General features: G+C 39.8%; 1 protein-coding gene across 3 annotated transcripts in view; it reads right to left on the reverse strand.

The window, feature by feature from the left end:
• Positions 1-821: 821 nt before the first annotated feature.
• LOC119647480 (TOM1-like protein 2) overlaps positions 822-16,642 on the reverse strand; it is a 40,906-nt gene continuing 25,085 nt past the window's right edge. For 2 of the 3 annotated variants that reach the window (XM_038048423.1, XM_038048425.1), the window contains exons 2-10: positions 6,759-7,210; positions 6,642-6,695; positions 6,412-6,581; positions 6,135-6,337; positions 5,995-6,084; positions 4,906-5,047; positions 4,801-4,852; positions 4,581-4,634; positions 822-1,780 (exon numbers count right to left, since the gene is read on the reverse strand). In XM_038048423.1, the coding sequence (XP_037904351.1) occupies positions 1,622-1,780; positions 4,581-4,634; positions 4,801-4,852; positions 4,906-5,047; positions 5,995-6,084; positions 6,135-6,337; positions 6,412-6,581; positions 6,642-6,695; positions 6,759-7,210 (1,376 nt within the window). In that variant the 3' untranslated portion in view covers positions 822-1,621. The remainder of the gene's footprint in view (positions 1,781-4,580; positions 4,635-4,800; positions 4,853-4,905; positions 5,048-5,994; positions 6,085-6,134; positions 6,338-6,411; positions 6,582-6,641; positions 6,696-6,758; positions 7,211-16,642) is intronic. The other variant, XM_038048426.1, reaches the window with a different exon arrangement.

Genomic DNA, 16,642 nt, shown 5'->3' on the forward strand with positions numbered 1-16,642 from the left:
ACTGACGTCTTCTACACCGATGGTTGAAAAACAGAACAGAGTTCTGAAGCAAGTGTCTACCTCTCGAATAAAAACTTAAATTGGGGTTTTTGGAGAGCGTTGAGCAGTCCCTTGATCGTTCAGGAATATTAAACCCAAATAAGCTGGGTTGATTTCGGTCGGTCGGTCAATGTGGTATAGAGAGAAATGAAATCTCGAATACGTTGGCAAAGATAGTTTCAACTTCCCCCATGCCCGGACCGGAACCGGCAATTAGGCTGTCAGTATCACTGCTGCTTTCAAAAACTGAGAACAAGCTTTCCATAATGGCAGGTGGCTGCTAAACACAACAAATTTTTCCTGTCAGAGCCAAACATATTGCAAAGTTTAACCTGTCGAAAAAATCCATGTCCACACTTTAGGGCCTGCCTCGTCTTATTTTCCTACCATAGATATTGCCATTATAGACTTTCCGAGTTGGATCATCCTCACCCATACGGACTAAGTAACCCGCTACCGCAACTTTTTGAGCCAAGTATTATTCTGGATCACATGGTTGCGGTATCAATCATAAATTTCGTGGTTATATAGGGTACAGAAGCGTCCATCTTCGTGTAGGGCGCCGAAAACTCTTCTCTCGAACGGGTAGCTATTATCGGTTGTGATTTTAGGAGAAATTATCAACGGTCTCAAAGTTGTAGTCTCCTATTTTCATTGCTCTCATTTGGCCAGTGCTATTTGATGCTGTTATTTCTTTGGTTAGATACAGCACTCGACATGAATTGCAAAAATTGGAAAACTAAAAAAAGTCCAATGCCTTTTTATTAGTGAAAATACTCAAGTCATGATCATTAACAAATTTAATTTTTATCAGTGCACATTCAATTTACAGTTAATTTTAACACATTTAGATAGAACTAAATTCAACTTATGCAAATACGTAGGCATTCAATTTTCCGTTATAAACAATTTAAAATACACATGCTTAAATAGAATCCAACGTATATAGAACGGTTCAAAATTGTCAGAAAATGTAGGGAAATAGAAAATTTTAAAATTTACACCACGATGCTTAAAAAACCTAAGGGTAACTCATTTTATCGAAAAAATGAAGAAATTCTTAACGTAAGAATACGCATTTTGAAAATGCAAATTGGTGCTATATAAAGATCGATACTTCAAATAGAGTATGGAAAATTGAAAGAAAAATCTAGAAACAAAAAAAGCCGACATTTAAAGATTTGTAAAGTAGCATATTATCGGTCTAATTGAGTGAATGAGAAATATTACGCTTATCTATATGCCCATCAACAAGAAAAAAACATATACACACCTCCCTTCTACTTAATTTGGTTAATTTCAGTGGTACTTTACCCAAAATTGTATTCGTTGAACTAAATCAAACGAATTCCGAAACTCATAATTTGCATTTAAAAATACTTGTAGAAAGTTTGGTCAACTATATATCATATACATTATGTTTGACTTGCAAAACAAATAATAATATAACAAATATATAATAACGAAATTGTATTTTACACATATGTTTAATATATGGCTTTCAATCAAATGGTAGTGTTTCCTTTATTTACTTATGAATAATTATCGTAACATAATATTTATAGATGTTTGACAGTATAACTCAAGCAATTAGTACGTTTTTATCATCTTTTTTCTTCGAGTCCCCTCCACCGCTTTGATTTGTAGATACGGTCGGCAAGTTTTCAGCAGCAGCTGCTCGTTCAGCCAGGAATTTGTCAAACTCTGTACTTGTCAGGGTTTCCTCTGTTCCATCATCTTTCTGTGAATTCAAAAAAGCAAAGGGAAGACTAGATGTATAAAACTGACCGAAAACAGAACTGTGCTGAAAATCACTAGGTAACAAGAAATCATATCAAGTTTGCTAGTAGAACTTAATATTACTGGAAGTTCAACTATTTCCTTAAAACCAATAAACAAAAACCTAAAAAGTAAGGAAAATATTGTAGAAAGAAGTAAATTTCCGGAAAAATTAACATTTAATCTTAAGTTTTTTGTCTTAATTTAAATGCGATTTAAAGTTCTTTTTCTTCTGGACGATATCAATCTAAATAGAAATTTGTATTCGCTCATTCTTCAATAGCTACAAACAACTCAGAAAACCGGAAGCTATGCACTTCAGGTATGACAGGTTTTGTGTACTTCCTATGTAAGAACATTTCAGGGGCAGTTATCCCAATTGTGCCTTGTTCGAAATGTTTATGCATTTAGTTTGACAGACTATTCACTCTAATGTGATACTGACATTCAAAGCTTTGAATTGCAATAGATTTGCACAAAACAAACAACTTCGACCTATTATAACTTTATTAGTGATAGTTCGATTTCCACCAAACTTAGTAGTATAATGCTCTATAGTATAGTCTATTTATATTACTAATTACTCCAGGATAAACATAGAGGGGGTTCCAAATTAATTTTTAGGTTGGGTAGTTTCTGAAAATGGATTCGTAAAATAAATTACCTATTTTAGGCCTACGCACTCTCTTCTATCACAATTAATGCCAAAACTAATACGGGCTTTCGAAAGTATTCATTGAGACTTTCATTTGATAATAATAATAATAATCGTTGGCGCAACAATCCATGTTGGATCAGGGCCTTGAAGTGTGTTAGAGCACTTCATTCAAGACCGTAACGGTACACTAGGAGGCAATGTGGTCAGCATTGCGCTCGCCCGAGATTATTACCCTGATTTGACTCAGGTACTCATTCACAGCTGAGTCGACTGGTATCCGACGTCAAATCACGATACAAATTCCACTGCCACCAGTGAGATTTGAACCGCGACCTTCCGTACGACAGCCTTGCGCTCTAACCACTCAGCTATCCGGACACACTTTTTATTTTACATAACACCCTTAAAAACGAGGACTGGAACTTACAAGAGGACAATGACCCCAAACATCGCAGCCGTCGCTGTACAGACTGAAAACGGGTGTCGTCACGCTAGATTAACTTTCTCAATTGCTTGATGCTAGTTTAAATAAATATGTCTGGGCTTAACTCTTGAAGCGGCTTTCCTGCAAAATGAAACCCAATTTGGAAATTGCTTCCCTTCGAATATATCTACATTTTGGGAAAAAATAGGCTTTGGAAATGTCCAGCATTGATGGAGATTGACTCCTTACTAATATTATTGTTTTGCTCCGGAGCACCTTTCATGTCCATATGAAATTCCATTTATTTATGTATAAAAAAATGAATGAAAAAATGTATCAATTATGCCGTGCACTAATTTACTTGACTGCAAGAAATATTTTAGAGGTTGTGAATACAGTAAACTACTTGAGAAACAGTTGCCCGTCAAACTGCCTCAATGGTTGAGGAGAAGTCAAACATTTCATTTAAGCTGGTTCTCACTTTGTTTATTCAGATCACAAAACAAACAAAACTTTGTGGGCAGAAGCGTAATTGGGATTATGGTAAATTTCTTTAAAACCTTAAGAGTTTGTCGGATTTGTGTAATGTGGAAACCAGCCATGATCCACAGTTGATGGAGCTTGTTAGCCATCATTCGAAGTTTTTTGTTGCAATGATGGAGAAGGGATAGCACCCTAAATTTAGAAGTTACTTCCGTAAATGTCATTACCCAATCAAATTCTTAGCCAGGTACAAATGAAGAAACAAAAAAGTACAAAGGAGAATTTAGCTTTATGTTATCACAAGGACCTTGCAGATCAAGAATCATAATGAAAACAACATCTCAAACCGAGAGGAAAACAAGCTTTATGCACTCTGCACTCTGTGACTTGGAAGTGTCTATGAAAATGAGTGAATAATAGTAATAAAAATAATCAATGGTGCAGCAAGCAGAACTTTGCTTTAGAATCGGTAAATTGATTGCACTTGACAGGTTTTCATTTCATTTTCGTTCGTCTTCCCCTTTCTTCGGTTTCTATGAAATGTATTGGATTGCTACAAACTACCGCTGTTCTTTATTTTGTGGCAATTGTTGACATTAGACTAATAAGCTCATCATATCTTTATACTACTTTATTCACCAGGGGAAACTTTTACCGTCGTTGACTATTTGCGCACATGCCAGCGTAAAAACTATCTAAAATGCATGTTGCTCTTTATAAAATATATGTTCTCCATTAGAATAAAGTAATATCCTACTTCTCTACCTTCAAATTTCTAAACCTGCAAACACTGACATTGAAAGGCATTAAGATCTGAAACTCAATTGGTCGGCCCAATTGGTACTCTGGGAATGTACATAAAATAATTGCTCGAAAAACTGCCAGGAATCAATCACACTAGCCCGTTTTTAAATAATAAAAACTTTGGTAATTGTACTTCCAATGAAAAGTCAAACAAGAGATATTTGTAGTTCCAATTCAAAGTTGCCTTACGTGCTGATTAATAGTGGCACTCATGAATAGTTCGAGATAGATTAGGTATACAAAGTCATCGTAAACAATCTGACACATAATAAAAGCAAGAACTAGAAATATCTGCTATGAAAAGAGCAAATAAGATCAACGATGCAAGCAAAAACGCTACGCTGCCCATTACAGTTTAAAAATTGAAAGAAACTTAATGATAACATTACTTACGGAAGTATCTAACCACGCAGCCATCTCGTCAAATTCTGATTCATTCGCCGTATGCTTTACCCATTGAACACATAAAACAACGGAAAACAACATAAATTCGATAAATTGAAATTTTAAAAGCATTTACAGTGCAAAAAGGAAACACAATGGGAAAAATAAAACACAAAAAAATGAGGTGTAAAAATACATTCTACTACTTTATAGTTGGTATCAAACTTACAATATCATTGTTCTTCGCTGGAGTATTTTGACTTTGAGGTTTAACTGCAGGCCTATAATATCTTCGATTAGAAAAAGACAATTAATATTTACTTTTATAACTTACGGGTTGATACCAACTTCGGAGCCAACGTTCCGCGATTGCGCCAGAATGTCGAATTCGTCAATGTCATTTCCTTTTATAGTTGCCCCTGATGCAGCCGTAACTGTATCAATTTTAGAAAGTTGCGAAGAGGCTGTACCGACGTCTGTTTTATATAGACGTATAAAATTACAATTTATACATGAAGTAGATGAGAAATAAAAAGTTCTTCTAAAAACTACATAACACTGCAAAGCTTTGATAATAATTACAAATTCCGTTACCAGATATGTCGAGAATTCAATTGTGCAAGAAACTCTCTACATGCCGGCTAAATGACGGACGCGAATCAACTCATTTTAAAATCAAAATTGCTGTTTAAAAATTCACTGACTGATTCTAGAAGTATCGATGTAGACTGTAGGACGAAAAAGCGGAACATACGAATAATTATTGAAGATTAGTGTGAATGCACCCTGCCTAAGACCTCGATATCGGGATGACAAAAGGAGATATAAAATGTTAATGAGTAAAGAGAGTCACTTGATTCTGGGATGGTATACTGCATGACAGAAGTTTAAACTATTGTTAATTATTAATTAATGATTGCTGCCAATGATGAAGGTGAACCTCCATGGAGGTGTCAAGTCACCTATAATAATAATGATAAACGTTAGCGCAACAATCCAATTGGATCATGACCTTGAAGTGTATTAGATCACTTCATTCAAGACCGTAACGGTACACTACAGGAATACAGTAACCTGTAGGAAGCAATGTGGTCAGCATTGCGCTCGCCCAAAATTATTACTCTCAGGTACTCATTCACAGCTGAGTTGGCTGGTATCCGACGTCTACATTAACTGGGACCTTAATAAACAGCCAAATTCTCAATCGCTTTTGAAGATAATTAGGGACTCTCTTTTTTCGTATATCATCTTAATTATCATTATGATTGGCACTTATCAAGAAATAACACACACTACATTACATAAGCAGTTGTTAGGAGCAAAAGGATAAATGACAATATTGGCTTTAAAAGACAATAAAGTGAAGGTCAGTGGAAAGGACGAGGAAAAATCAAGAAATTTGAAACCATATGCAATTATTTACCCAATCCTGAAAATTTCGTGGGTAAATCTTCTGAACCACCAGCAGCGCCATCACTTAGATCGATCAATGAATCTTGCTCCCGATTATTACCTGCAAATACATTTAGTTAACACATATCATAGAGCGATTCAAAAGATTACTTGTAGTGTTTGCAGCTGGTATCCCCATTGCTGCACCCAGAACTGCTGACGGTGCATTGTAATTCTTTAGATCGCGATTTTTTTCAAACCGCAAATGCCTCAGAAACAGGTTGTTTAATTCATCATTTATACGCAGCATTTCAGCCGTTACTTCATCGTTACGCACTAATCCTATCAAATCCATAATTCTTTCTTGCATTTCCCTACAGAAGAAAATTCACATGTAAATTAGCTCAGGAGAGCAGAACAAAATAAATTCAAACCATCAATTACTCACTTGCATGTTGCCACTAAATCGGTTAGCAATTTGTAATCCTTGGGATCTTCTTCCCCAGGTTTTAGTTCGGTTAGCATTTCACTCAAGATGGCCATATTCATTGTTACAATTTCTAAATCAGCACGAATTTTCGCCATTTGCTTAGGGGTCGATGAAAATGCACGAGGCGACTGAAAGTATAAAATAAAATTTATATAAAATTATATATAATTCTTCTTTCAAATGGTCACCTCTGGAGACTCTGTAGATGCTTCCTGAGGCAGCACTGAAGATTCTGGAACACTCTGTAAGCCAAAGAACAACTTTAATTTTTGTATTGTTTCTAGGTGATTACTGGCAAATATTACCCTTTGTGGAGTGTAAATTGGTGCAATAGAATCCAAATCTGTAACTGGAAATTCGATTCCTTTATTCTTAAGTTCCTGATATACCTGAACAACCCCACTCAGATCCGATTGGTTCTTAAATGTATCTGCCCATACTTGAATGAGACTAAGAACTTTTTCCTGAACGCCGGTAGGTGGGTCATTTTTAGGTCCAATCAATTTAACAAGTTCTTGTATGAATTCTTTATTAGCTACCAATACATGAAAAGCCTTTCCGCAATTTTTTACACATGTCTCCAAGACAGTTAGTGTATACATCACCACCGTATGGTTTTTCCCAGCATTTTGAGAGAGCCTTTTCCTGATTGCCTTCATTGCATCCCTGGCTGTGTCCGAAGATTCATTAATCATGTCGCATATTTCCATGTTTAACGCCCAATTCTCCGACGCAAGAGTAGCATCTGTGGCTTGCTCTAAAACAAGTTATGTTTTCAATTTTAAAATAATGCGCCACTTCACTGGCAATTCGAACTGTATATAAGTTATGGCAAATATAAGTCTTAGTCCAATTAATATAAACAAGATAAAGAAAGTAGAGAGGTACTCGCCAGGCACTAACTCTTCAATATGTAACCGTTCAGTGAAATTTCGACTGGACGTTTAGATCCTAATATTCAAGCAAGCGTTACGAAGTTAACAACGGTGAGGATCTTTCTATTTTATACTAAATTATTGAAAAGAAAAACTTATGTAAATATTTAAAATGAGAACGACAGCAACGTCCTAGTTAAAGTGATATTCGCATATTGTTCAAGAAAATGGTGGTTATTCTAGCGTTCAACGTGTAAAACAGGGTATCATTTTAAAATGATTATAAAATGAAGTTAATGAAAACCATCGAATTAAAATTTTACGTTTTGCGTGGCAATTGGGTACCATTTTTCAGCAGCCATTTGGACAAATGATTTGGTCTGCGAATTACTCCATCGATTATAGTTAATTATATACGCTTCATACTTGGAGTTCAATATTATTATTATAGCAAATGTGAAGTTCACCTAAAACAGATACAAGCAAGTCGGAATACAGGACACTGGGCCCTTCAGGTATAAAGGTTTTGTGTTCATCTTATGTGAGAAACTCTCAATGCACGTTTTCCCATTCCTCCCTAGCTAAGAATACCAAATATTCCTTCATATATTGTCAAACTCCAAGATATAAATATGTATATACATATTAAAGGCATAAATATTGCGCTCATCCTAAACAAACAAACATTATCTACCATATTCTGATGCGTACATATAAATTCCACTTTACTCTGTGCACAAAAGTGTATATATGTATGTAAATTAAACACCACACATACATGTCCTTACTGTACACTACCCGCAAACTTCATTAGCACAAACAAAGCCATATACATATCTATCTTCAGTAATTGATACTGGTATAGAAATAATTAAAAAGTGCTAAGGAACTAAAATGTCCCCATGGACCTCGCCGTTCATATAGCATTAAGCGGAGGTGCATCTTCGTAACACTGAGAGTCAGGTGACCGCACCTAACAAGGTAGGTCAATATTCGTTTTGAGAATGAAGGGGGTCCTAAGTCCGCATCAACTTAATGCAGGACCGGACCAAATGGGGAGCAACTTACTCCCTCTTTCCTGGTCCACGGACCCCGTTGCGCGTTACGGAGGACACGATGGACTGGCTTAGAAACATAGTGCGTAAATTGCCAGGATGGAAGGGAACGGAACTGTTGATATGTGCTGGTGATGATATTCCAAGGGCACATATGGTAACGGTCAAACTTTCCAAAGCTGCAGCGATTGAGACGGGGAAGCTTCTACGTCTCCTCATCACTCAGTTCCGCACACGGTTATGGAAAGCTTTTAGAAGCAAGGAAAAGGACAAAGGCAAACTCCTCATGTCGGGAATAGACGAGCCATCCCTGCAGTCAATTAAACGTCCTAACTGCCTCATCAATTACAGAGTTAGTAGCATACAGATACACGTGAACAGAGAGATACAAAGAAAAGATACTTCGGAGGAAAAATCGGATGGTAAGCCTAGCGACGTTTCCGGTGGAATCGCGAAAGCCACAGAGGCTGAAAGGGCACAACCTAGTAGAGAAGTGGACCTGCTGCCCACAAAAGAGCTGGACGACCTTGACCTTGACCTTCTGGAGCTCAAGTTGGACATCTTTTTCTGCGGAAATATCTATTCTTTTCTTACCATGCTTGAATTCGTCATTTTTTTTGTAGGCAGTTGGTAGCCCATGTGTAGAACATATGCTAAAAAACCTATTCCAAATTATGCAGCGTTGACAAACTGAAACGAGGTTTTTCCTCAGCATATATAATACCTAGTGGTACTTACTACGGTATGGTACTACGACCCAACAAGATGAACAACATGAAGTTCACCCTCGTTGTTTGGCGGGTTTGTAACCTAATTTAGCTTGTCTGAAGTTCAAAAATTTTTTCCATTATCATCTTTTATTCAACTCTCAATTCACACTTTGCATGTTTTTGGAAGAGGAACTTTTTTGGTCGATAGTAATTGGTATACGATGGACAGGGCCCACACTACTTTCACTCTTCTCCTATCCACGATTTTCTGTGGCACCATAGCTATAAGAAATGGATATTCATTGGTGCTTTACTGACCATATACTCGCTATGGTTTTTACTGTCATTCCCCGTCACCTAAACTTGCGATTCCTAATATAGTCTGCGCTTTCAGTAGAAAAAGTTGCAAATGAATCTGCGCCAGCGGAAATTTTTCATCATAGGAGCTGAAAAGCGTATCGTAGATGAAATTTATTGTGATTTTTACCGACTTCGTCCAATTTATAGCATGGAAGATAAAGTGGAACAGATGTAGCATTTATTTAAAAAACAATAACTCCTTAACTTTCGCCATTGACCGACTTGATTAAAAACGTAAATAACGGTACATTCGGATTTAACAATTATCTAAGATCCCCTTATTAATACCAAATAGTAAAAAACTGAATTTCGATTTTTGTCCACTGGACGATGCAGTATACGGCATCCCGAATTAGTGACACCAAGGGATCACATGACAAGGTTTCACTTCGAGAAGAAGTTTGAAACACTTTGGGGCAACAAGGTAAATTGACGGCATAGGGAGCAGGCGCCGCGGGAAAACGCACTTTGAACAGCATATTTCAGATTGAAATATACGCCATAGACGGAAGTGCCTATTTCAACCTTCAAAGGAGCTATAAGGGGCAGAGCATTGCTATTCCAACCAACAGCCAAGCGATTATTAAAATACTTAAGCCCTACCAGGTAAACTCATATGAATGCCTTAACAGACTGAACACGCTCAACAAGGCCTGGAGTCTCTGGGTTCCAGGCCACACTGGGTTAGCAAGCAATGAGGCGGCGGAAGAGCTGGCCAGGAAAGGAGCAACGACGGCGCTATACGGACCAGGGTCATTCTGTGAAGTCGGAGATAAATTCATGCCTACATTGAAAAATGAAGAGGAATTCCAGAAGTGGAACAGTCCAAGGTACTCATGGGAGGATACGAACCCAAGCGCTTGAAAGATTGTTTAAACTTGACCTAGAAGAGATCCCAGATCATAGTGGGAATACTCACTGGTTACTGCAGGCTAAACTATAATTATTAGCTGGCCAGCCAGGGATATCTACAGACACTGGCACTGTCTGTAGATTCTGTGAGGAGAGTGATAAAACCTGTTCTGGGAGAGTATCCAACACTTGTGCAAAGTAGGTGCAGGAACCCTGGTGAATACTTATTACCAGATGCCAGGTTGAAACACTTGGAAGTAGGGAATAAAATAAAGTTTCGGTTATGAATTTAACGGACATACTATAGTTTTGTAGATATACTATCAGTAAAATAGCACATAGTCCTTTTAAGGGCGCAGGGCGACGTACTTTGAGGATATTATTATTTTGAACGTAATATTTTGCATAATTACTCTTGAACGTATTATCTATCATAATATGTAAAAAGAAAAAAATCGAAATTGTTGGGAAACCGGAAGCTGGACACTTCAGATAAGACATGTTTTATGTATTTCTTTTACAAAAACATTTGAGTGGACATTTGTCCCATTACCTAGCACGTAATGTATATGGAAATATTATGTCAGAATATTCCCTTTTGCGTGATACTGACATTCAAAGCCTTGAATTTGCATAGAAGCGACAAGTTTGTCCTATTATAATTTGTTAGTAATAGTGCGATTTCCTCCAAACTTGATAGGATCGTGCTCTATGTTATAGCCCATATTGCTTCATGATTCTAGGATGAATTTAAGGGAAGTTTTACAGTCAATTACTAAAAATTATAGTAATTACTAAAAATTATAGTACTATATATTATTAGCTTTATTTTAACAGATATTGGTATGGAGTATTTCGGAGCCTAGGCACCATATAGTGACAACTTCTTGAATTTTTCGGTTGGGTAGCTTCTGAGAATGGGTGCGTGAAAAAATCATCCATCAAATGATCACCTCATGTTTGCATGAAAGAAGACGGTAAAAAGATGTATTTGACCTACCCTAACTTTGTTATAGATAGTAGATACCTGCAATTTTGCACCTTTGCAATGAACATGCATGCCGAGCATATCATTTCCACGACCCATTAGGTAATTAGAATATTATACTGCGCCTTATAGCACTTATTAATAGACTAATGACCAATCGCAATTGTTATCCTTCTTAAAATTGATGTACTAACGTCCGATTTATGTGAAGAGTGCGGAGTAAGGGAGAATAACGATCACATTATCTTCAAATGTAAGAAATTTTCCAATCGTAGTGCGAATTTTAAATTTTTAAATAGTTTAGGAAGGTCAAATCGTTTTCTTCAAAAAAGTCATGTAAAGCCGATTGTTGCTGCTTACACCAAAATACAAATGATAACGGACTGCGGATTATTCAATTAATGGGAATGGATGCCGCAATAACCGCAGTCAACAGAGTAATGTTGCATTCTCAAAGAACGCGGGCACGCGCAGAGACTTATCACGAAGTCCGTCGAGCGGAGAAACGACTTCACACACACACGCTTCCGCCTGGGAGAACCAACAAGTCTGTGAACTAGAAAAGTACAGGGAGCAACCGCACCAGGCGCGGAAGATTTACCAACAAATCAGCAGGATGAAGCCTTATACATCTCGATGCTCATCCTGCCGAGACAAACAGGGAAGTCTGATTTCCGACAGAATGGGCATATTAGAGCGATGGGTTAAGTACTTCGATGAACTACTGAGCAACCAGAACATTGGCAAATTGGAGGTACCGCCAACCGACGACGACGGACAAATACTGCTTTAACTTTAATATTAATTTCTTTGCAAACCACACTTTTAGGTACACCGGAACATAGACTGGGTTTTTACAATCAATACTCGATAGATTTAACCATTAGACTTTATTAAATAATTTGTGTGACTGTGACTGTTTGCTCGTTAGAGGCAGAAGAGAGACTCTCGCTTCATGTGTTTCTTTTCTGCCCCTAACTCATGGCACACTTTTCTCGCCGGTCCTCCACTCCCGTGGTGAGCTCCGCAAAGTGGATAGATCCGCGCCATCTATTCGTTCGCATTCGCAACATTCGAAATAAATTTCGAATGCTGCGAATCCTGCCGCGCCACATCACTCCGCCCCCAGATGAAACCTAGGGGTTTCGGCGACTGATCCCGGAACTTCGTTCGCCGTCAATCCACAAAACGGACACGACGCTGCTTCGGGGCGGACACGGGTTTCAGCCTGGACAGAGAGACCGCCTTTTTGTGTCCACCGATCTCGAGCTGGAAGAAATGTTCTCCCCGCTCGAGAACGCGGTACGGGCCCTCATATAGAGGCTGCAGCGGCTTCCGGACGGCATCCGTCCTGATCAGCACGTGCGTGCATGTGTCCAGTTCCTTAGGCGAACAAGCAGGTATGGGCGAGTGTCGAGTGGGTGGTGGCGCTTTGATGCGTCGGAGATTGTCCCTCAGCAGACGCACCAACCCCGACTCCGTGAGACCCGATCTCTTGTCGAAGACGGGTCGCTTGGGAGTCTTGGGTTCTCCCCGTATACTAGCTCTGCGGGGCTGGCAGCAAATTCCTCTCGTCGGGTTGTACGTAGGCCGAGTAGGACGAGAGGCAAGACTTGGGACCAGGACGGATCGTCACGCGCCATAATGGCGGCTTTCAGTGTCCGGTGCCAACGTTCTAGCATCCCATTGGATTGCGGGTGGTATGCAGTAGTCCGCTGGCGTTTAAAACCAAGGAGCTTGCCTAACTCGGAGAAAAGGGTGGACTCAAATTGCATTCCCTGGTCAGTGATGACCACTGCAGGGACGCCAAAGCGAGGTATCCACTCTCGACAGAGGGCTTCGGCACATGATTGCGCCGTAATGTCTTTCAGAGGTATTGCCTCAGGCCACCGCGTGAACCTGTCGATGATTGTGAAACAATACCTATAACCGTGCGAGTCTCGCAAATGCCCTACTATGTCGAGGTGTATCGTGTGGAAACGCTTGGTAGTGCGGGGGAATGAGCCCACTTCTTTCCTTACATGCCTGGAGACTTTACACTTTTAGCATGCGATGCACTCTCTGGCCCAGGAATTGATATCCTTATTCATGGAGGGCCAGAAGTATTTTCCGGTGACTAACCGGTTTGTTGTCCTGATGCCGGGATGCGCCAAGTCGTGAACTGCGTAGAACACTTCCTTGCGAAATGTGGTCGGAATGTATGGCCGAGGTCCCTTTTCCGAGTCTTCGCAGCAGAGAGAGAGGTTTGAGCCGAAGATGGGCAACTCCCGAAATTTGTATTTGGGGTTGGATTTGAGGCTCTGAAATGCTGCGTCATCCTCCTGCGCCTTGGCAATAGCCGAGAAATCGAGTGAGGCGGGGATGTTAACCTCGGAGACACGAGACAAAGCGTCAGCAACTATGTTGTCCTTGCCGGACACGTGCTGGATGTCTGACGTAAACTGGCTTATAGAGCTCAGATTTCGAATGCTGCGAATCACTCTCTCTTCTGCCTCTAACTCATGGCACACTTTTCTCGCCGGTCCTCCACTCCCGTGGCGAGCTCCGCAAAGTGGATAGATCCGCGCCATCTATTCGTTCGCATTCGCAACATTCGAAATAAATTTCGAATGCTGCGAATCCTGCCGTGCCACACTGCCACCACCAAGTATAAAAGAAACAGTCCATGCAATTCATTGGCTAAAAAATCACAAGTCGCCAGGAGCCGAATTGGTTTAACATGGAGGCGACCAGTTACACCAAGTGGTTCCTCAACTTGTGCTCAAGGTATGGGACAGCGAATCAATGCCTGACGATTGGCAACGAGGCATTATCTGTCTCATACATAAAAAGGGAGATATCAAGCAGTGCAGCAATTATATAGGTATCACGTTGCTGAGTACCATCTATAAGATATTCTCCGCTATCTTGCTAGGCCGGATAGCGCCATACGCCCCAAAACATCATTGGCCCATACTAAAGAGGCTTCACTACAGGCAAATCAACAACAGATCAGATTTTCTTTCTGCGGCAAGCGATGAAAAAACTGTGGGAATATGGACAACAGTTGCACCATCTTTTCATCGACTTTAAAGCCGCCTATGATAGCATAGCCAGGGTAAAACTGTACACGGCCATGAGAGAATTCGGTATCCCGACGTAATTAATAAGAATGACTAGGCTGACCCTGACCAATGTGCGAGGCTCTCAAGACCATTCGACATCAACAACGCTCTACGACAAGGAGATGCCCTATCATGCGTCCTCTTTAACCTGGCCCTCGAGAAAGTAATCCGTGATGCTGAGGTAAATGCAAAAGGTACGATCCTCTTTAAGTCCACCCAATTACTGGCCTATGGTGACGATATCGACATCATGGGAAGAACCAACCAAGACGTAAAAACTGCCTTCATCCAGATCGGGCAGGCGGCGCGAGATCTTGGGCTGCACATCAATGAAGGCAAGACAAAATATATGGTGGCAACGTCAGCACCGAAAACCAACCAACCAACAACATCAAACTGCACTCGTCAAACGGGTAGAATAAAGATAGGAGAATACAACTTTGAGACCGTTGATAATTTCTCCTATCTAGGGTCGAAAATCACAACCGATAACAGCTACGATGATGAAATCCGCGCACGGTTGTTGTCAGCCAACAGAGCCTATTTCAGCTTACAAAAACTGTTCCGCTCGAAACATCTCATCATAGGGTCAAAGCTCTTACTGTACAAGACAATGATCTTGCCAGTCCTCATGTATTCTTCGGAAACTTGAGTTCTTAGCAAAAAAAATTGCGAACTCTTGGACGCGTTCGAGAGAAGAATCCTCCGAAGAATTTTTGGCCACTTACATGAGGATGGACGATTCCGTAGCCTACATAACGACGAAATCTATGAGCGATACCATGACCGTCCGGTTGTAGATAAAATCCGGCTCAATAGGTTACGGTGGGCGGGTCACTTAATCCGTATGGATGAGGATAATCCAGCCCGGAAAGTATATAAGGGCAATATCTATGGTAGAAAAAGAAGACGAGGCAGACCCTGCCTAAGATGGAGCGATGGCGTAGGACAGGACGCTAGACAGCTTTTGGGAATATCGAATTGGTGGACCTCGGCGCAAAACCGGGATATCTGGGGTTCCTTATTAAGGCAGGCCTAGACCGGATACCGGTTGTTGCGCCGTTGATGATGATGATTATAATTTCAGTTTTTTTTTTCAAAAAACGGTCTTTGAGAGTTTTGTTAGATTGCACCATAAAAGTAATTTCCGTCATTAGTGAAAATAAGGCGAGTCGATGTCTAGGTGTCTGTCTGTCACATTCGATTTATTCGTAAACTACTGGACCGATTGTCACGGAAATTGGTGAGAGCATGTGGTCCTTTATTCCCTTTACATACAGTAAGTGGCGCCATTTTGTGTTAAGTTTAAGGTGGGGCTCCCCATACATGTGCATGAAGGGTGCAACTTTTTTTTCACAGGTCTCATAGATGATATTGAGTGAAAAGTACGGGAGTGAGGGCTCAAAAAAATGTAACAGGTCTAGAACTCCATTTATATATAATCGCAAACACGACATGAGTGCGAATTATATTGAAGTGAGATCCGTCCTAACTTCAAACCTACACCAGGCCGAATTTTTTTTATCAAGGATGCTGGGACTCCTGAATCCGCATTTGATGACGGACCGGATCACTTGGGGAGCAACTTACTTCCTCTCTTGTGGTCCACGGACTCTTCTTTTTGGGTTTTTGCGATTATATATAAATGGAGCTACTTTCGGTCACGCTGCTCCCAGGGCAGAGGTGAGGCAGCGTCTGATGAGCTACCTCTGCCCTGGACGAAACCGTCAGTCAAGATTTTTTCTTTTCTTTTTGAACTTGGATGTTTAACCCAAAGAATAAAAATCTTTTGCCTTAAGGAGGTCATCCCGTGTGTCGGATCCGCAGAATCAAATTTTTTTTGCATCAATTGTATCTAATATATTGTAGAATATATGGGTAAAGTATTTTTTTTAATATTCGGAGTCATTCGGAAATTATTGTGTTAAACATTTGTCGGTCCGAATGACTTCCTTAAAAGGACAAGAATTGAAGCCAATGCTGCACATGTGTTTCTTGAAGAAACCTAAGGTTTATGGACTAGGTATAGCAGATTAATGATATTACTGATCAGTTAAGATTTGATGGCTAAAAATCACATTCTACTTTCTAAATGCGTTTTTCTCGAAACTGCATATTGAAAACCTGCTGCCACCATAGCCCAAAATATATCCAACGAAATTCTTTGAAATTTTCACGACTTATTCAGAACATATTTCTACGGTCCGCAAACTAGGATAATTGCGATTCATTCGTTATTTTTTTT

This window comes from Hermetia illucens, chromosome 2 (assembly GCF_905115235.1).
Source record: "Hermetia illucens chromosome 2, iHerIll2.2.curated.20191125, whole genome shotgun sequence".
NCBI classification, from domain to species: Eukaryota; Metazoa; Arthropoda; class Insecta; order Diptera; family Stratiomyidae; genus Hermetia; species Hermetia illucens.